At 39.0% G+C, this 22,295-nt stretch overlaps 1 protein-coding gene across 8 annotated transcripts in view; it reads right to left on the reverse strand.

The window, feature by feature from the left end:
• The window catches only part of LOC136844865 (TOG array regulator of axonemal microtubules protein 1), a 697,822-nt gene that overhangs the window by 361,643 nt on the left and 313,884 nt on the right, over positions 1–22,295 (reverse strand). For all 8 annotated transcript variants that reach the window (XM_067114114.1, XM_067114112.1, XM_067114115.1 and 5 more), the window contains exon 6: positions 14,227–14,302. In XM_067114114.1, the coding sequence (XP_066970215.1) occupies positions 14,227–14,302 (76 nt within the window). The remainder of the gene's footprint in view (positions 1–14,226; positions 14,303–22,295) is intronic.

Below are 22,295 nucleotides of genomic sequence, written 5' to 3' on the forward strand. Positions count from 1 at the left end.
CACACACACACAGAGAGAGAGAGAGAGAGAGAGAGAGAGAGAGAGAGAGAGAGAGAGAGAGAGAGAGAGTCACGTTCATTATTGGAACCCAACCTTAAAAAACATGACACTAAAACGTGAGGCTATACGAGTATATGAGAATATAAGAAAAAGATCAAAGAAAATTTCGGTTACTTGGATTTTTTGTTAATATCCCGTACCCATGAGATTATTATTCAAGACATTCTTGTTCGCATTTTGTTCTCCCTCTCTTGTTATTATGATTAAAAAATGTGTCACTAATGCTCTGCACAGGCAACAATAATTAATTAGATTTGACCTCAATCATATGCTCGAAGCGAGTAGGTCAGGCGGTGCTCTGTGAACCATATCATACTGCCACACCCAACCTACTTATCTGCATACAGGTAAACACGAGCCCACTTAAATACTGTCAATTGTTACTTGATCTAAACCAATATTCCAAAGTAATCATCAAAACGTGGATGGTATACGGATACATACACACACACACACACACACACACGCACAAACACTTAGACAGATACCCAGTGTCAGCATCCATCACATTCCAATGGCAAAACCAGCAGTTTCAACACACCCACAAAGGAGGACAGGCAACACAGTCATCCCATCGATATTACCCTTACTGTGCAAGCAAAATCAACTCCCTAGTCAACTGCTCAAGAATGCACCCATACAGGAGATCCAGGCACGCTCACAATCTATGCATACAAGAAGGGAGGGTCTAGTCATTCATACTTATGTATGTATGTATGTATGTATGTATGTATGTATGTATGTGTGTAACGTAGTGACTGATATGCGTTCAGACGATTTTATACATATAAATATAAATAATATATATATATATATATATATATATATATATATATATATATACATATATATATACACAACTATATATATATATATATGCTGTACATATATATATATATATATATATATATAAATATATGTATATATATATTATATATATATATATATATATATATATATATATATATATATATATATATTATATATATATATATATATATATATATATATATATATATATATATATATATATATATATATATATATATATATATCACACAAATCTGGCAGATTCGATGCACACACACAAATTGTAGTCAAGGGCAGGAATACTCTGGAGATTCACACTTCCTTTATTGTTTCCTACGTTCCGTGATTCATAATCACATCATCAGGGAATTCTATGGAAAATTAAATAAATTAATAAAAGTACTGAACGGCTAAAATCGTCTGAACGCTCATCAGTCAATACGTTATCCAAACTTCGACTGCTGCGAAAGAGGAACATTCCGCTGCTACCTCCAAGGTCGTTCTTAGTCATCAGTGGATTCCTTACGATTGGCTCCTGAAGAACTTCCAACAAAGAACAAATCATAGACCTTGCAAATGCTATAAAAAAAGGTTATCTGTAGAGAATGTCATGAATAATCTCACTTTTTTTACTCTGGAAAAATTTCAGTTAATACAATTTACATGCAAGTGTTGACTTTATTTGTTTGCTATTTTCTATGCTCGAGAAGTAGGCTCATCAATCATTTCACCAAATTTAAAATTCAGTATTTTTCTCAAAATTTTATTGCATACTGCTGTAATTTCATTCTTGAGCATACGGTCTCAAATTTAATCACTGATTGTATTCAGTCAGGAAATTGCCTATGGCTGCATTATCTTTACTTAGCTTTTGTACATAATTATGCAAAAGCAGCAGCTCTGTCTTGAGCATCTTGGCTGGCTGTCCTCTATTCTGTATCAAAGGTTTGGCGGGGAAAAGAGAAGAGAGAGGGCAGATGGCGGGCTCAGCTGGCGAGGGCAGGACAGAAATCCTCTCCGGTGAAGTGGATTTTCAAGCTAATTAGTGCAACTGATTCAAACTTACCTAACATGCGATTGCTATTCAATTCATTCCGGTACAGAACATTAGTTTGTCAATGTTAACCCCTTGGTTAATTACTTTTACCTAAGTTTTGGCGATTGGCTCTCCTTACTTTGCTGTGTAGTCATTACTATTAAAGTTAAGATTCATGTAATAAAGTTGTCATGGTATTATAATTTGCAAATTTAATTCGACAGACCTATCAGAGTACTTAGTGTTATAAGTTAAGCACATTCCTAGGCTAGACTACTTTCATTTAGTAACAGCCTAGACTTTCACCTTGCTTCAGTGCCCTAACCTAGACCACGAATCTGTAAGGTTATCCATAGCCTATGATTTTATGCCACTAACGTAAGTTGCGATATTTCACCGTGTTGCCATTCTCGGTAACTTTGATTAGCGGCAATCTTGTCGCCAATCTGACCAGACTCCCCACTTCGTAGCTTTGTAGTGATTGCTCTGGTGCTCTAGAGCGGGAGTGAGTGACGCACGGCAGCATCAGCCTTTAAGCTCCGCCGGAAACTTCTGGGTCTTTGCCAATTCGCTACAATATCGTATCCGTAATGGAAAACATTTTTGAATGCTATGAAAGTTTGTGTGTCTACGAGGACTCCTACGTGGCATCAGCGGAAGAACTTGATATTACTGGAATGAAAATATGCTCATCGGAGAGAATTCTTATATGAAGAACTACAAAAGATAGCGAACTGGGCGAAGTAATACCCAAGTCTTCTTTAAGATGATTTTAACTTTTTCATTTAGGAAAATTCCTCTGTCTCTATCTTTCTCTCTCCCTCTCTACCTTTGTCCGTTGATCTATCTTCCATTCCCAACTTCTCTCTCTCTCTCTCTCTCTCTCTACACAACGTGGCACTGAATCTAGGAATACGATTACAGTATTTGGAAGAGAGTTCGTGATAAACAGGAACTTTTCCGGTGGTTTAATATAATTTATGCTTACGCATACACAGTATCTTAAGAACACAGGGGAGAAACAAAATTTTAAAACATCTCGAAATCTAACAGCAACATATGTGTTAAAGCACACACACACACACACACACACACAAGTATGCATGTGTTATTTATACATGGTGTAACACGATTTTATGCAAATATTTTTGGAAATGAAAGAAAAGGTTATTCTGAGCAGAAAGTGTTCTATAAATATATAAATTTGAAGGCTTCGTTTGTCGGTGAGGTGAATGTTTAAAATATCATTGATGCTGCTCTCCGTCAAAAAGATGGCGTACGGGATGTCGGAGTAGCCAAGATATTGGGGAAAGGGCTGATGAAGCGCATAAGGCAACTCAACTGCTAGTCTTTTAATTAAGATTTTCTTTTTGCAGCTCATTGAAAAATGTAACGTTACAGTCCCTTCAACTAGTAAATCACCTGTGAACAGACTTCATGTAATTGATTTTGATGATTAGATTTACGTATCAAGAAAGCTGTGTAAATGTTGCTTGGCAACATTTATTTGTGATCGTTGAATTCTAGCGCATGTGTCCTTCCGCCTCGTCATGGAATTGCAGAATCAGGAGTCAGGACTAGGCCTACGCCTAAGCTGAATGAGTGATAGTGACAGTAATTATGATAACAAGGGAATGTAGGTAGGGAGGATACTGCGCTTTGAACAACGTCAGCTTTTTACCTCTTTAGAGGAAAGAATGAAGGAAGTGAATTTTCCATAATGTTCCCATTCTTTTTAATCTGAAGAGATTAAAGCGTTTTCATAGGTGCGTTTTTTCCTTTGACTTGTGTGCGATGTATACTTTTGAGGAGAGATTTTTGCTAATACATTTTAAATCTTTGATCGGTGTTTAATAAATAGGCCCATCTTCGATGGAGGTGAGATTCCATTAGGCTTGCTTTTCTTTTCTTTATCGGAGTCCAGAGAATACCACTGACGGAGAGGGAGCAGGTTTCAGTGATGGATGCAGTTTTCCTCTTTGTTGTGTCTATAGAATACATTCAATTTGGAGGATCTTATTCACATCGGCCTAATCGCCGATTTCCTATTTTTTATAGCAGCTGAGTTTACAAACGTGTAATCTAGAAACTGAACTGTTGCAAAACCCACAAATAAACATCATATCTGCGTATTCCATATTACTGGAATGGTAAGGCATTGCCTCCAGTTTCTTGCTCTTAAAATGAATCTGGAATCTGACACTTCTAACCCGGCAGAGCAGAGTAATAAGTGAACTGATCAGCGCCATACCTCCCCCCCCCAAACCCTTTCCTTGACTACTCTGACATCCCGCACGCCATCTTGCTTGCCCGAGTAACATGACGGTCATTTTAAAAATTCACCTCACCCACAAATGTTTACAGAACGCCTATTTTTCTTTCATTTCCCAAAATATTTGCATAAACTCTTTTACACCCTGTATGTATGTATGTATGTATGTATGTATGTATGTATGTGTATATATATATATATTACACTAGCTGACTAACCCGGCGCTGCTGGGAAAACTCTGAATGACAACCGATAAACTCTCTCTCTCTCTCTCTTTCCCTCTTTCTCTTCCCTAACACCCCCTCTACTCTCCTTCTCTCCACAACACTCCCTCACTCTTTCCCTCTTCCTCCTCCCTAACACCCCTCTCTCACTTCCTCTCCTTCTCACTCTCTCTAATTCTCTCCCTTTCCTGTCAAGATAGTTGCTTCAATTACATTGCCCAACATTTTTGACACTATGTTTCACCCCTTCTCACCCCGCCTTCCTATCGTTCTGAACTAGGACTTAAAGGGCATCGGGAGTATCACTGTTCATCTCAGCGACCTCGAAAACTATGGATTAGATACTAATCTGTCGTTTTCGGTTATTTTTACGTTACCCCCCTTCCCACCCCCACCCCCAGTCCCTTTGGTGCCAACAATGTCTTACTCCGCCACAGTATTCTTTTCCTGATAGTAAGTCATATGTATACCGAAATGAGGTATGATAAATTCATAGAGTTTATTTAGTTACTAAGTCTACAGGCAGAACCAGCCCTGTTTCAGGGAAGCCCTTCCCACCCCTACTCCCTTTGGTGCCCTTTGGTGCTAGTGATGTCTGACCCCCACAGTATTCTTTTCCAGGTAGTAAGTCATATGTATACCAAGTTTGGTTGAAATTGCTCAATGCATTTCAGATTTATGCTGGAACATACACACACACACAGACACACACACATACATACTTACATCCCCTTATGCATATATAGATAAGTATGTCTGGGTTTGTGTGTGTGTGTGTGTAAGATATTCTTAAACTTTAGTTACGAGAAATCCTTTAATTAGAAAATTATGCTTAAGTATTCAGGATTTGAAAGATTTGATAACTTCATTACGCGGCATCGTAATCATGTGAAAACCACACCAAAGGTATGTCGACTTTGATGAAATGGAAACGTCATTTTGGAAAGTCGTAATCACGTGATATTAATATCGACGTCAGTGACCCAGCTAGATGTGACCTCAAATAAATTCAGTGGCTCAATCAATCAATCAGTTTGTGAAGTCATTTGATATGACAAAGTGACAAACTTTAAGGAACGTTGTAAAATGATACTTATGCTAGCGTTGTATGTGTGTGTGTGTGTGTGTGTGAGAGAGAGAGAGAGAGAGAGAGAGAGAGAGAGAGAGAGAGAGAGAGAGAGAGAGAGAGAGATCGTTTTATAACCATAATGAGAGGTTACTGAGTGTGAGTCACTACGTAAGCATGTGATTGTGTTTGAGAGAGAGAGAGAGAGAGAGAGAGAGAGAGAGAGAGAGAGAGAGAGAGAGAGAGAGAGAGAGAGAGGTCGTTTGTAAGCATAACGACAGGTCATTGAGTGCGAGTCATTACGTAAGCATGTGTTTGTATTTGAGAGAGAGAGAGAGAGAGAGAGAGAGAGAGAGAGAGAGAGAGAGAGAGAGAGAGAGAGAGGCGATTTGTAACCATAATGAGAGGTCACTGAGTGCGAGTCATTATAAAAGCATGTGTGTGTACGTGATTGTGAGAGTGAGAGAGACAGAAAGAGAGAGAAGGAGAGGGAGAAAAAGATGGCATCGTACTCATAATGAGTGGTCGTTGAATGAGAGTCATTATGCAAGTTTGAGTACGTTTGTGTTCGTGTTTGTGTATGTGAGAGAAAGAGCGTTTGTACCCATAATGAAAGGTCAATCAATGCGAGTCATTACATAAGCGTTTGTGTGTGTGTGTGTGTGTGAGAGAGTAATAATAATTATACCTTAGTTTTACCAGACCACTGAGCTGATTAACAGCTCTCCTAGGGCTGGCCCGAAGGATTAGACTTATTTTACGTGGCTAAGAACCATTTGGTTACTTAGCAACGGGACCTACAGCTTATTGTGGAATCCGAACCACATTATAAGCGAGAAATGAATTTCTATCACCAGAAATAAATTCCTCTAACTCTTCATCAGCCGGCCGCGGGAATTGAACTCCGGCCCATCGAATGACAGTTTGAAGCTCTACCGAGTCGGCCAACAAAGGGCTGTGTGAGAGAGAGAGAGAGAGAGAGAGAGAGAGAGAGAGAGAGAGAGAGAGAGAGAGAGAGAAGGGGGTATTCGTTCCATAATGATATCGTTGGATTTGAGTTATTACGTAAGCATGTGCGAGAGAGAGAGAGAGAGAGAGAGAGAGAGAGAGAGAGAGAGAGAGAGAGAGAGAGAGAATACAATCGTCCTCAATTCGTCTTCTGATGTGTAATTAGCGTCATGGATACAATAAGCCGCATCCACGAAATCCCAGTCAGATGAGGGCTATGCAAAACAAAGCTATTTTCTCCGCTCACAGGATTTGGAAGACAAAACGGCTACAGGTTTATTAGTTAGATTTTTTCGAAGGTTTAGCGATGCTTGAAATTGTATGAGAGATTTATAGAGAATTTGAACGTGTTTTTATTTTTGCTTCGTAATAATAATAATAATAATAATAATAATAATAATAATAATAATAATAATAATAATAATAATGTATCTTGTTAAATAGAATGGCTGTATCATTCGACTTACTTTAAATAGAGTCTTCTCAATTTTCCCTATAATTATTTTCTCTTCTACGTTAATACAGGATAATAACTAGCAAATGTTCATACTTTGGTGGAGAGAGATTCCCTATACAAGAGAAAAGGTAGTGAAATGCGGGGGATAAAACCGTAGAGTTCAAGCAGGTTTCTGATAGATGGATTCCGGAGTCAAAAGCCCAGGTATTCCTCATGGTGCTTTTCTTGTCGCCCACGTTTCGACCATCCTAATGGTCATTCTTATATAACCAACCATCACCGCCTGAGCCTCCTGGAGGCCCTACACATCGGTAGAAAAGGAGCCCAGTCTAAATATAACTCAGGAGACTCTTCTTGACGTCGGCACGAAGGGCGCCTCACGCCACCAGTCAGGAACTTCCGTTCATTGGCAGCGATGCTCTAAGTACCACTACCGGCACCCCTATTCTCTAACCCTCGCACAGGGGGATGGGAGCAACCAGCTGTGTCTTGGAAAAGATAAATTTTACCTTGGGCACAATAATTCTCTAGCTACCAAGAGTTCAGAGTTGCTGTCACCCAACGCTGGCCCCTCTTTATATACCGCCACCCACACTTTTTATCCCCAACACACACACACATACGCACACATACACTCTGGCTAGTGACAACGCCTGCCGTTGTACTGACAGTTCACGGCATCAGCACTCGTCATTTTTCGTGGATATTTTTCGATGGTTGGGAGTATTAATACCTAGAGTGTCAGTGATTGATGACTCGTACTAGGCAGAACAGACCGCCTCCTACCAGTTGTTTTACCGACGAAGCTAGCCCTCCATCAGAAGAAATGTGGCAACACCAGCTGAAATCTGTTCCTCCAACTTTTTCTGCTCCACCTCCTACTACTCTCCAAAAACTGCTCTTCTCATCCCTTGACGTCGTAACCCCTACCCACTCCTCACCCTCCTCTTTCCCAACTTTCATCTCTTCCTCCCCCTCGTCCCCCTCCTGCTCCTCAATGTTTATCCCTTCCTCCACAAGTCTCGGACACGAATGAATTTCCACCTCTACCCAAGTTCAGAGTGCTACCAGCCGAAGGACGGCCTCTTATCCTGCAATTGTTACCCTTTAGAAAAGCACCCCTGGCTTAAATCTGACAGATCGACCGAATCACTGAGAAGTCACAATCACGCCGATGGACAGAGCAACAGTCGACCTCCTGAAGGCAAGCACGGATTTCAAGTAATTAAACCCAAAAGAAATGTTAAAAAAAGGCCACCGTTTGCTTGTACTCAGTCGAGCCCCCACTGAAACCTCTACAGAACCTGCCGAACATCATCGACGAAAAGAGATGAGTAACCGGACATAAGGCACTGTCAAGAAAAGTGCTAGCTACTTTCAGAGGACCAGTTCCGAGCCAAGTAAGGCACGGAATACGGGGATATTTCCTGACAGAAGAATATACAACAGAGCCTCTCTGGTGTTTCCGTTGTCAGCGTCATGGCCATCACTAAAACAGCGCAGAGGTCAGGACCCATAATTTGTGGAGTCTGCAGTAAAAAGCATGAAACTGTGGATAAATTCCAGAAGGGGAGCCTACAACGCCCAAGTGCCCCAACTGTTCAGAACCACATCATGCATGGTTCAAATACTGCAGTGCATGACTGGCGCGCATTTCACGGTTAAAAGCTACGATGCACCCATTAAGACCGATACCTGCAGCTGTGCCTGTACCGATACTTAGGCAATTGACTCATTACCCAGAAACACGGCGGTAACGCCAAACAACCCGTAGAAGCAGCGACAGTTTTGTATCGAGAGCAAGAGATAAAAACCTTGCAGCCAACTCCCTCACTCTCTCCTTCTCTTCGCTCCACCCCCTAACCTAGAACCTCAAAATCATCCTTTAACTGTCGTTGCCAGTCCTACATCCCAGGCCCTCCTCGACCTCGGGGTCGTACACAAGGAAACATGCGACTGTCCAGAACGCAACTCTGACTTTTCCTGAACAACTGCATGGAAGCCACCAGTGGAATAACTGGGGTAGACCCTTCGGATTTAAAGAATTAAATCTGCCAGTTCCTAAATAAGGTTGAACAAGCTTATGGCATTTCACTTCCGACTCCGATGATGTATGGAATTTGTGGAAACTGAAATTCTTCATAACTGTGAACCTTCACCCAGACACTTTTTTTGGGTGAGGTACGTGGATGATATTTTCATTAACTTTAAAGGTAGCCCTTCAGATTTTAATAACTTTCTTCAGTATGTTAATGGAATTTTGCCTTCTATTCCATTCACATCAGAACATGAAACAGACTATAAGTTGCATTACAGGACATACTAATTTACTATGACTCACTAAGTTTCACCTTTAAATTTAAAGTTTATTGTAAAGAAACGAAAGTAGAAACGTATGTTAATATTTCTCCTGGCATAATAATGAAGTTAATTTGTTATGAGAGCTTTGAAAATTTGCGACCTGACTTCACTGACAGAGAGCTTAAACACAGCGATGTTTTTAAAAAACTTTGTTACCCTGAATATTTATATTATATATAGGTTCCTCAAAAGAACATGACAAAAAGAAATTTACGAATTGTCTTGCACTCCATTTTAATCCAAACCTAAACAGAATAAGGAAAACTGTAAACAAAAATCACAAGGATGAAATAAATATAGTCTATAATTATAATAACGCCATTAAAAATCTTATAACAACCATGGTACACAGAATCACAACAACAGAGACACTGGCGTGCACGAAATTCCCGGTACAGAATGCGACTTCAAATATTTTGGAGAAAGTGGTCGAGGGTTGCTCACAAGATTCGGGGAACACAAAAGAGCATACAATGTAAAGGCGGAAAACAATACGTCAGTTAGTCACAGTCTGAAGCCCCACCACTGCATAAATTGGGCAGAGTCTAAAGTCATTTTTAGAAGTAAGGATGATTGCAAAAGAAGACTTGAGGAGGGTGCAGCGACAGATAGTAGTTTATCTATGGAGGGCAATAAATCTTTTACGCAGGAAGGTAAATTTACCAACAATCTTATTTCCAGAAAATATATTAAAGGACTCACGGTAATTGTGTTGTCTCGTTAGCCCTATCCGATGCTGTGGTTGCCTCTCTCCCTCCCGTTCAGTTAACTCGGTAACTTCCAGTAACCGACGCTGCCGGCGCCTATGCTGTTGATGATCATCAGAACGACCGCACTGGACAAGGACCAGTTAGACGTTCCAGACGTTATTTCCTGATCTACTTTTGCTTCTTTTTACGACCGGTTCCTTGTTGTATAAACAACTTCTCTTGTTTCAAGCTTTCGTATTTTTACTTGGCTAGTGTTTTTACATCACCGTGCCAGATTGAAAAGGGGAACCGAACAGATTCCAGAAAGCTCTCTGTAGATTTATTTTTAAATATATGTACCCATACATAACGGTGACTTTGTTTCTCCATTCCAAGACTCGAGCTACTATGAGTATTTTTTAACGGTAAGAAATCTCCGTAAATTTCTAATTTTTTTGTATTGTTTTTCTTGCGTTATTCTTCTTTTCATTTTTCCTTACTGGCCATTTACGACTCGCCACTATCTTTCTTTCCTACTGACAGGCACCTGAGGGTTTAGCGGGAACTGTAATCCTACCTGTTCAACTTCTCATTTCATGACCATAATTCTACTCACTTATTCATGAACATTTTTTCATTTTCAATCATTGACACAGGCTGCTCTATGAGCATGAGCCCGTGCTGGCATAACGCCAACGTAATAAAATACAACAAGAACAAGAACAACGAGCATCTTTGTCTCCAGAATTGTCTCAACTGTCTTGACAATGAACATTAGGCTAGTCGGGACGTCGGCGACAAGAGAAATACCGCAAGGAATCCTGACCTAAGACTCCCGAATCCATCTTCAGGAAACCTGTGTGTTGAACTCTAAGGGTTTACCCTCCGTATTTCTCTATCTTCTCTTTCGTACAAAAACTCCTGCACACAGGCTGCTGATGTACCTGTATGTCTCTCTACCAAACTATGAATACTGGCCAATAATTGTCCAATAAAAACGTAGAAGAGAGAAGAATTATACAGAAAATTGGGAAGACTATATATAATAGCAATATCCTCTACCCTTGTCTGATTATCAAAATAATAATATTAAGTAATAATTATTGATGATATAATTAATTATTCCTTGGTATCTAGACAATATATTATATAACTTAAAGCCCGTCTCTAATAGTAAGGCAGAGTCCACAGATCCATATCAAGGTCATTATCCCCCGTCAACACCATGCCAATCACGCCCAAAATAACGGAAAGATAAGAGAGAGTTGTGAAATTTTGAACAGCAAACTAGTGAATCACCAGCCCAACGGAATGGTATGCTTCTATTGTCACCTCCAATAAGATTATTATATTACTGATCGATTTTTGTTGTTGTTGTTGTTCTGCATGTTTTTTATTTAGGTAGATGGCGTAAAAAAATATTCTTAGATTTTCAGAAATTTAACCAAAGGCCTGAAGACTGGCAACAAATAATTAGATTTTGGGAGAAAAAAAGAATGCAATGTTTGGAGAGTGGATAGAGTTTTGCGGTCTCCGAACGCTCTTCTTCAGACTTAGATTTGTCCTGACTTTTAATACCGTGAAATTTCTTTGAGAATTACTTCTAAACATCGTCACTCTACACTCACTTAAGAAAAAAAAGGATAAAATGTAACATGATTACATCTGGTGTTGGTACAAGTCCAGAGGTGCGTACCAGGTCTCATATTCCCTTTAACATGTTACCACATTTAAGGCCTGCCTTTGGGCACGGGCCAGCGCTGATATAAGGCGTCCAAGAAGGGCCTAAACAGATAAGCCATCAGTGCACGCATCATGCACACATACATACACACGAGAAGTCTAAGCATATACAAGCATTCATGTAGATAAGGCGGGTCTACAGAGACCCCCACAATATAAAAATATAAGAGGACGTCTCAAGACAAACCTAAACTAATACTTGTACACAAGAGGAGTCTAAACATGCACGTCCAAAATAAACACAATCAGCAAAACTACCACTTCAGAATCTACCCAAAGAAGTAGGGCGATCCAGACGCCAGACTGATCAATATAACCATGCCTCTTCAACAATAAATAGAAAAAGCGACGCGCTGCTGATTACGGACACTTCAAAGGACGACTGGAAAGGACGCAATGCAATATTCAAGACCTCTCGGGCAGGGAAACATTACTCGTCAAGATGACTGCACGAACTCGTTCTCATTAAGAGAGAGAGAGAGAGAGAGAGAGAGAGAGAGAGAGAGAGAGAGAGAGAGAGAGAGAGAGAGAGAGATCGCAATGGCATGTAACAAAGACAAACCATCGATACCCATCAAAAGGAGCATTGTATTGCTGTAAAATTATAGTTAACGCACAAAGAAAGTTAATCGCCAATTTCCTCATTTCTTATTCCATCTGTGACAGTTCTCATTAAACTATATAAACATAATGATTCCTAGTGGAGTTAAAAGCGTATATAAATATAAATGACAACTATGGAGAACCTTACTTCTTTAGCTGTCAGGAAGAAAAACTCCATAATAAGATAATTTTGCAAACTTTATTGTATTTATAACAGTATTAATAACAGTAATTTCCTTTTTAAGACTGTCACAGACAGGAACAACTAAATAAATGTATACAAATTACGTTATACATACTAGTATTATCGTAAACGCAAATTGTTTAGCGAGACGTATGTGACACATTTCTATTGAAACGCACAAGGCAATACAGCTGGGGTAAAAAGAGATTTACAAAAGACATTTAGTAAAGCTACACTGTGCCGCTCAAAGCCCACAATAAACAATATCCCTTGCGGAGAAACCATAAGACTATTCCTGTTATATAAGTCTAAACAGAAACATTTAATAGTGTTACATATTTTCAGGCCACTAGACGGGTGTTCCGGGAGGGGAGGTGGGTGACGACATGGGGCAATCACCTCCGGGCGCAAGGGTGGAGTAAAATGACCATACATCAATAAAGATAATGAAAACTTGCATTGCTCAACGACATATGTACTGAGCGCCTACGCGTGTGGACTGCAAATCAAGTGTGTTCTGGAAGTCGGTATTTTTATGTTGGGTGTGACGACTCCGCCCAACAAGTCTGTCGCGTTTCCCTGTATCACTGCTACGAAAGTACTTCTCAAAATGAAAAGAAATCTGCTACCTGGAAACTCCACCAGGGACATCAGAAGCACTTGACGTGAGAAAGAATGAATGTGAAACATGAGGACTGACCCTTGAAAGAAGACAAATACGTCGCAAACGAATCCCGGTGAAAAGGCGCCAGATGCTGGATTGAGTACTGAACAGGAAATCTGTTGCATCATGGAGGGCGTATCTTAAGATTATCTTTATTACATAACCAGCTTAAGGAATTTCTCGCTTATGTGCAAAAACTTGGGGTTTTTATTGTTAGCTGTCAAAGGCCAAATTAATTTTCACATACTTGATAACCCCATGACTCAAGAATGGCCTAAGTAGCTTGGTGATATAACTTCTCTTACATAAAACATTAGCTTCGAACCAGGAATGTATTCTGCACATTTGGCCGATCATACTGTCTATTTGATTTTGAAGAATACTAGATGGCATTCTCAGGAAAATTCTTTGTAGATCATGTAAGCACAAAGAGTGGGCTACACTTCATTAGTTACAGATTTACAGTTGTAGTAATTGAGAATGTTATAAAGGAGCTTTATATTATGCCTGAATAAAGCGGTAATTATTATTTTTCGTTGCTGCCATTAAATTGGTAACAATTCTCGAAATAAATGAAAACATTAAAAAAGGATGGGTTCAGTGTGTTCTTGCTTCCAGTCGATAAATATTTCCGTCACTGCAACACTACACTGGAACAACAGTCTTATTTTCACGTTATTGCCTTAAGAAAACTGACTAACGTCATTACAACGGGAGGGCCCAGAAACAAATACATGAATGAGTAAACAGAATAAATAAATCAATCTATCAATAAATAAAACTGCATAAAAATTATCATAAGTCCGCGTTTTGTTAATACAATGAATGGTTAAACTTACCTTCCAAAACAAACATCAGGGGTTAAACGAATCATAACCACACGTAACCGGCAGTACGCACCTGCATTATCTGTATAGACCCTACAGGCCTACACTGACAAACGTTCTATATCAAGAATACCATAATTCGCCTCCATAACGAAATTTTCTTTATGAAACTCATAACAAGAATATCATTTATACACCCAGAAACAAATACTTGGTACTCACCGGCCTACTGGAAGATCTATTTAAGGATACGTCAGATATGGAACGTTTTCTGTTTAGGCCTTCGTCTAAAACCATCCTGAAAGAAAACGGGTATAAAATCAATTACAAGGGTAACTATAATAATTGAGTATTATTGTCTTTCATGGGTTTCCCGTTTCCAAAAAATTATTCTTTCTTCAAGCTTCTGGGAGTGATCTCCATACAAGAGAAGACAGACAATCATAGGAGAGAATAATGGACAGATAATCAAATAAATACGAGACTGATAAAAGACAGCAGTTGTTAGGATGGGTTGGAAGGGCAAACAAAAATGGCCATGTAACGTACATATGCTGTTTCTTTTCATATTAATACACCCATGATAATTTAAGCAATTTATTAATAGTACAGGACTTTTTATACCAATAATCATGCCATTACTAAATCACTAAAACCGTGGAATTAATCTTAAATAACATAGTAACTGATACGGGATAAACCGAGACCACCGAGAGACAAGGCATGTTCGATGTTTTGTGACATAAGCAACGGTAGTCGAGTCGCTAGCACTGACTACTTTGCGAGACGAAAGAAATGTAAACAAAACGTCATTAACATACACAATTTGTTGTTTACCAGTCATGGTAATAAATTAATTTACTTAATTTTTTCGTCTACACTAATTTGTGTACACCAAATAATATTAACTCGAAACACAGGTTAAGAGATTTATATAAAACACTGAACCAAAACAATTTATTTACAGTTACAATATAGTATATGCCGAAGTACAAACATGTTTAATATTGTATTAAAAAATGTTTATACATAGTGTTCACGTCAAATTACAAGACGGCAGTGCATTCTACTATATGTGAATGAAATAATTATTGTCTTTTACATACACCTATTGTTTGGTAGATGAAGTTTTAAACTTTCTCTTTTTATTCAACTTTCTGTTAGCTACAATATAGTTTTTCTTGGGAACAATAATTATTCAATAAACTGTTAGAAACCAATATTATTAATTTTGCTATTTTTCTGTACAATGACCTCCATTACTTATTGGAGTAGCATATTTAATATTTAACCTTTGACCTTTATATGGGGATTTTACATTCATTATTGCCCATCAAATGTAATGTAAAAAAAAAAAAAAATTACATAAATCTGCAACTTCTGAATAAAAAGGGAAACAGTGATTTTTTTCCAAGAGTTAGTAAAGCTTGAATGAGATATTCATTGAATATTTGTAAAGCTAAATGAACACTTTGTTTCTCAAAGGTGGGTGAGGAGAATGCTTTTCATGACAGTTTATAATAATGTTTCAAGAGTAAACCATCTTCTATCTCATGAAGTTTTTTCAGAGCTGAATGGTGCATAATGAATTTCATTTTCTAAAATATGATTTCCATCAAAGGAAAACCGTGGGAACTTCATTGTTTTATTTGTATCTTTCTGACCAATCCAATTATTCCTGGTAGCCTGCATCTCAACAAGTGTACTGAATTTCCGCCTTTATAATCAAAATATGGTTTCAAGTGAGTTTCATCCACCATCAGTACCAATGTTTTGTCATTGGGTAGTACTGATTTACATTTATTCTTAAAATGTACATCCGAAAATGAGTCATTTTGTTCTGACGCTGGGGTAAACTGTTTGGAGACACACTCCTGATGGTAGAGTACCTCAGCAATATTAGGAATTTCTTATCTCTCAAGAGTATAACTTTGTGGGGATCAATTACAAAACAAACAAAAAAAAAATAAATAAATAAATAAAATACTACCAGCTCTGATGAATAATCAAATTTATTCAGTCATTAACTCCAGTTGTTCAAATATGAATTTCAGCACAAACAAATGTTCGACTTATCATCTAAAATTATTGCCAAAAATGAAATCACTAATTTTATAACAGCAATGCTATTGCAGGTTTTAGAAATACACTCAGCAATGTCAGCTCTCTGCAAGTTATTCAATATCTACTCAATGATATTAGTATCATGAACCTCTGTAGGAATCATTAAATCTCCTAAGTGATGTACTTCAGAAACATGAACAACGCATGTACTGCGCAGTTAGCCTTCACAGTGGGTAGGGTACTGTGTTGTTCAGTATGCTATTTCATAAATCTGTACTCAACTGTTACCTGTGGAAGAGGAAAGATGGTCTTTTAATATTTGTACGAAATGTATATATGAGCATTAAAACACAGTAATGCCATGAGGTTAGGTTAGTTATTGACATCCCTTCTGTTTTGTACCTGTAACCCTAGAAAACTAGGCCAGTCTAATTTTATTCATCTTAACCAAACTAGGTCCAATAAGGTTTGTTCCTTACCTTTGACAACTGGCAATGGTAACTTGCCTACTTCTTGATCACTATACTGTACTGTACATCCACTTGTGATGAACCTAACTTCTATGTCTGTGCCATTTCCAAAGCTCTTGCTAAGTCCTACACTGGGAGTTGTCTGAACATAGGCTACTCTGGGAGTTGTCTGGACATAGGCTACACTAGGAGTTGTCTGGGTAATTCTAAGCCAGCTGTCCGCGATGAGCTAGCCTATGGCAATTGGCGTTTTCCTATGTTATTTGACGTGCTGAACAAGATTTTAAAATAACATTTTGGCGGTCGGCTGTAACTAAAATGTAATTGACCCTTGAAAACTGCACATCTATAGTGTGGGTCGCATACAGCTCAAAGGTAAATTACAGCTTAGCAGCAGCCTACCAGCAAAATGTTACCCTAAATTCATGTAAAGCAAGCAAACCAACACAGAAAAACGTCAATTGCCATAGTCTAGCTCAACTGGACACTATTCGTTGCTTGCGACCGGGGTGAAGAAACTCAACAGGTAAGCAAAGCCGCCATCTTGGGTTACGTAACCACTTGGGAGCCATATGTTCAGCGGCAGGGGGGGGAGGAAGATGGGGTTACGGCACTGCACAGAAAGTACGAGTTGGTAAAGTGATGTAGGGCTTACGTAGAGACGTGGCGGAAATAACAGTTACCCAAAAATAAAAACGCTTCCGTATAAAAAACACTATGGTAAATCTATATATTAGCTCCGTGCATGTTTTTACCTTTTCAACTGGTTTTTTCTACACTTTTAGGGGTTCTGATACTGGAGATGCATCTGTTTGTTGTCGGCCAAATGGAATGTCCCTTCGCCGTGTTTAGTACTGGCCCGGGGGGGTAGTTGAGTACCCATATGTTAACAAGTTATTGCACTTGTCGGACGGGATATGAACCGTTCGAAACGGACATACCCATGCTCTGTCTTGTGAAGATCGTGTATGGAAACCCCTTGTTGGATGGACTTCACAGGTTAATTACAGTCGAGTGCCAAAAAATTAAAGGTAAATTCATAATTAGCAACCGAAAAACTGTAGAAAAAGGTTTAATATTACAACGTGATTGGTTTAATACGCCCAACCCCCAAAACACCTGCCAACTACTCTCTCAGTTAGGGGCATCGTGTGAACCGAAATCTCCTCTGTAAATCGACGCATGCGTGAAAAGTGCCTTTGGAACGGCTCACGCTGTCCATTCATCCGGCCTTTTTTTTCGCTTGTTTTTTGTGTTCCAAATGGCATATGTAACAGGAAACACAACACTAAGGTGCCCAAACCTTTTCCCAAGTTATTTACTCCACCCAGAACCCCGGATTCTCAACAGGTCCCCCTTACTGTTAGCCATTCTCGAAAGTGTTTTCACCCACCCAAAAACAAGATTCTCAACAGGTCCCTCTTACTGTCGGCTACATTTCTAAGGTAAATTACAGCTCAATTACTTTTGGCCGTTAAAATATTACCTTGAATTCTTGTTCAGCAGGTAAAGTTCTATAGAAAAACGTCAACTGCCATAGGCTAGCTCACCGCGGACAGCCGATCTACCGTTGTCTGGATATAGGCTACACTGGGAGTTGTCTGGACAAAGGCTACACTGGGAATTGTCTGGACATAGGCAATATTGGGAGTTCTGTGTTGTCTAGTTTATATGAATTCCAACTAAAATTCAATCTAAGCTAAACCAGTCTTTCTTTACACTGCACTTTACCTTGCTGCTCACAACACCTACCTAAATCTCTTTTTCTGACTACAGAATTCTTAGGCTATACCTGAGTGTAGGCTATACTTGCACAGGCCTAACTCATGTTACCTTGCCTGACAAACCTAACTGTATGTTATCCTTATGTGGAATGGAATGGAATATGATATTTAGGCTTAAAGCCAAGCACTGGAATCCGCGGGATTATTCAGCGATAGTTATCGTCATGTTATCCAGAGGCAAAAGTCAAACACTCGTTGCAGTGAACTTAGTGTTGAGTTTACCTACTTACCATACTAAGTTCGTTCAATCAAACACACTTGATATATCGTGGCACGCTACTTCATTATGCCATGTAAGTTTTACGGTCCAATTAACAAATAAAACAACGGAACTACGAGAAAACCTCGTACTCAAATGATGTACAGGAAGGAAGCTCGAGAGAGAAAGACTCGCTAACGTCGGACTGGTCCGACTACCGGGGTCGACGTCATCACGTCATATCCAACAGGCCTTGTCTCTCGGTGGTCTTGGATAAACCAAAGGCACAGGGCGGAAAGTGATACGCTAGATCCATCCAGGCAACTCGAGTTGCCGTCAACTCACGAACTTCTGCAATGAAACCGAATTGCAGTGAAGTGGCAAAAGTTTCATAGAGAACCAGAACAAATGGTGAGACTGATGGTCAAGCGCTGCGGAAAGATAGTATCACAAAATGAAGGAGTTGCTAAAGGGTGTGGTGTTAAGAGGTTGAAAACAACCCAGATCACAATGGTTAAGCGGTTTCGACGGATGATTACTAACAAACTATTGACTCCATTAATCTTTATTCTTCACTGAATAGATACAAAACATTCACATGATAATAACCCCTTGAGCGTATCATCAAAAAAGACGCAAGCAAAACACATGTAAGTCGAAGAGGACAAAAGCACAGGCCTCACTTCAAACCGTCAACGAAAACTCCAAGGCAATTGTTTCCCTCATTATTTTGCTGAGAGAGAGAGAGAGAGAGAGAGAGAGAGAGAGAGAGAGACAGGAATCGGCGAGATCAGATGTGAGAAGTGAACCTCAGATATTGCTGGTATTGAGGCAACAGGTTATGTGATTCATATGTTACTATTTTCTTCAGGGTTTAACAGAAGAGGAGGTAAGGCATGAAGATACCAAACAGAAGAGGAAAAGGAGGAAACTTGACTTTATTTTTCCATGGTCTTTCTTATATACATCGGGCCTAGGTTGTGTATCATCACCATCTGTTTAAAATAAACAAACTTACTTGACTCACAAAACAAATATTTGGATTAAAATCAGCACCATTACCATGAAGTTTTTTCTGTATGGGATAAGACGTGAAAAGAGTTCTGTCCGATATCTTCTGCCTTATACAATGTATGACTGAATTCCAACCTGGTTTAGGCCTTCATCTGTAAGCCTCTTCCACGAATTTTTTATTTGAAACTGATTTTATGAAATTTCGGCTGTAAAGCCAAGAACCCGGGACATTCGGCTACTCAGCTCTTAACCCTATCTGGTACGAGTGTTTAGGTTATTGAAATACCATGATGCAAGCTATAGATTTACTACCGATATATCATGAGTGGTAACTGAGTGTTAACATAAAAAATTTTAAGACTGCCCAAACGTCGTACTGCATGAACTTCCCTTGAAACTGACGGCGCTGGTTGACTTAGCACTGATTTGATTTTTATAGATTTTAGGCATACTGTACATGCCAAGCACTGGGGCAACTAAGGCCATTCAGTGCTGAAACGAAAATTGACAGTAAAAGTTTGAAAAGCGTAACAGGAGGAAAGTCTCGCAGTTGCACTATGAATCAAGTGTTAGGAGAGGGTGGACAGTCAGCATTGATGACCACAACTGGGAAACGAATGCGGTATCGTCTGCCAGACTGCCACTGTCGGCGGTTTGAACTCGTCTGGCCACCCACGGTAACTAAGTGGCGCATACTATATGTAGCTCAAACTATTTCTTCAGTGACATATTTGAATATTTATACATACAAAAGTCTTCACACTCTTTCATATACAGGCCGATTTGTAACGATAATAAACCTACCTAACTAAAAGAAAGACGAGCTTGTATCAGTTTACTTATATCAAAAACAAACGAACGATGGGCTTTCAATAATTGTTATCTCACTAGAGCAGTCCAGGTCACACGTACCCATGCCCACAAACTGTCCAGATCACAAGATTTCTTTATTCTAACTTTTATCATGTAGATTTCGTTGCATGAACATCAAAAATAACTTTATTATTATACCAAAGTTATATCTACGTCTGTGGATATAACTTTGTGATGTTAACCACTATACTAAAACTCGATGAATTGACAAGCGAACAATAGGCTTATACCAGATATTTGATTTTACTGGCCGTCTTTTAACACATTTTTCCTTTCAAAGCAGTTAAAATTACTTGCTTATTTTACCCAATATTCATTATATATATATCTAAGAGTCGTTCCAAAGCCTTACATTAAAAAAAAGTCTAGTCTAGCCTTTCATGCCGTGTATATGCCATCAACGCACAAAGGATGGCGGGACCTCAATGAGGTTTCAGACTTTTGATCGATAAGTTATTGGCAAAATACTCCTGAAGTTGCCCAGTCACTGAACTATTGCAATGATTTGTATGCTCAACAAAAATTGTAAATATGCAAAGTATTCGGAAGAGAAAACTGCAATACTATTTACATGCATCGCCCTCCATCCAGTGTTGCAGTGGCTGTTCCTTTCACCTACCGCAGACAGCTTTTTATCTCATAGAGAACAATATTCCATGCCATCTTGAATATAACCGCTACTCATGCAATTAAATGCAAGGAATTATTACAATATCTTTTATTCGCACTCGTACAGCCAGATGTCTTTTTATCCACCTCCAGAACTGTATTCTAGTGGAGAAAACACTGTAATGGAGAAAACAATAAACCTTCATATCCCGACTGAAGTGTATAAATTCAAAAGACTCGTCAAAACAAAGGTATCAGACTATTTCCTTCGCTAGTTTAGCTTCCGCACTTCATTGGTATCGTGCTCAAATCATCGTCGTTGTGAGCAGTAAGCTCCCATTCGATCTACCTGGGGTCTGTGTTGAATTATCAATTAAAATGTATATTTTCCTTGAATTACTTTTCTTCTATGTCAAATATTATTATTATCATTATTTCAGTAGATGAAACCTATTCACATGGAACAAGCGCACAGGGGCGCTGACTTTTAATTCAAGCATCCAAAGAATGTTGGTTTCAACCTCCCACTACAGACCCCACACTGCAGCAGTAACTGATCATGATACAGAGCCAGTGATTTTTCATCGGCCTGGGGGAGACGCGAACCCGTGACATCTGAGTGGCATGCCACGACACTAACCACTGTACCATCGGACCAGCAAACAGTTTCCCAATCGCTACATCTTAATTTCCATTTGGAAGGTGTACCCAAGTTCTAGCGTCATATTCAATCTTGGTGCCGTGAACTAAAAGCTCCAAGTCCGATTTCCAATATCTTAGTTGGATTTTAACACCATTAATCCATATTCCTCCAAGCTCCAACATTAGGCTCAGGTTACAGAGGTATATAGGGTTCATCATCATACTCGGTACACGCCAAAACATAGTCGTTATAGATATATATTATTAATTTTCTATTCATTATTTAATTCTTGCATTAACAGGAAACCACTGAAACTCAATGAGGATTGGCATGACATCATCGCGCAGGCATTTTGTTACTGAATGAATCACTGTAACGTGCGGAGAGGTGGAGGAGCACAGACGGGCAGAGGCAAATTTCATCACAAAAGCAGCAAGCACTCTACAGGTATAAGCAAAAATGCTCATAGGGAGACAATATATATATAAAGAGCGAAAAAAGTATTATATACGTATATATATATATATATATATATATATATATATATATATATATATATATATATATATATATATATATACACACACACACATATGTATTATAGCCAAGAAGAAAAGAATGAAACAATGAGATGC

This window comes from Macrobrachium rosenbergii, chromosome 13, assembly GCF_040412425.1.
Source record: "Macrobrachium rosenbergii isolate ZJJX-2024 chromosome 13, ASM4041242v1, whole genome shotgun sequence".
NCBI classification, from domain to species: domain Eukaryota; kingdom Metazoa; phylum Arthropoda; class Malacostraca; order Decapoda; family Palaemonidae; genus Macrobrachium; species Macrobrachium rosenbergii.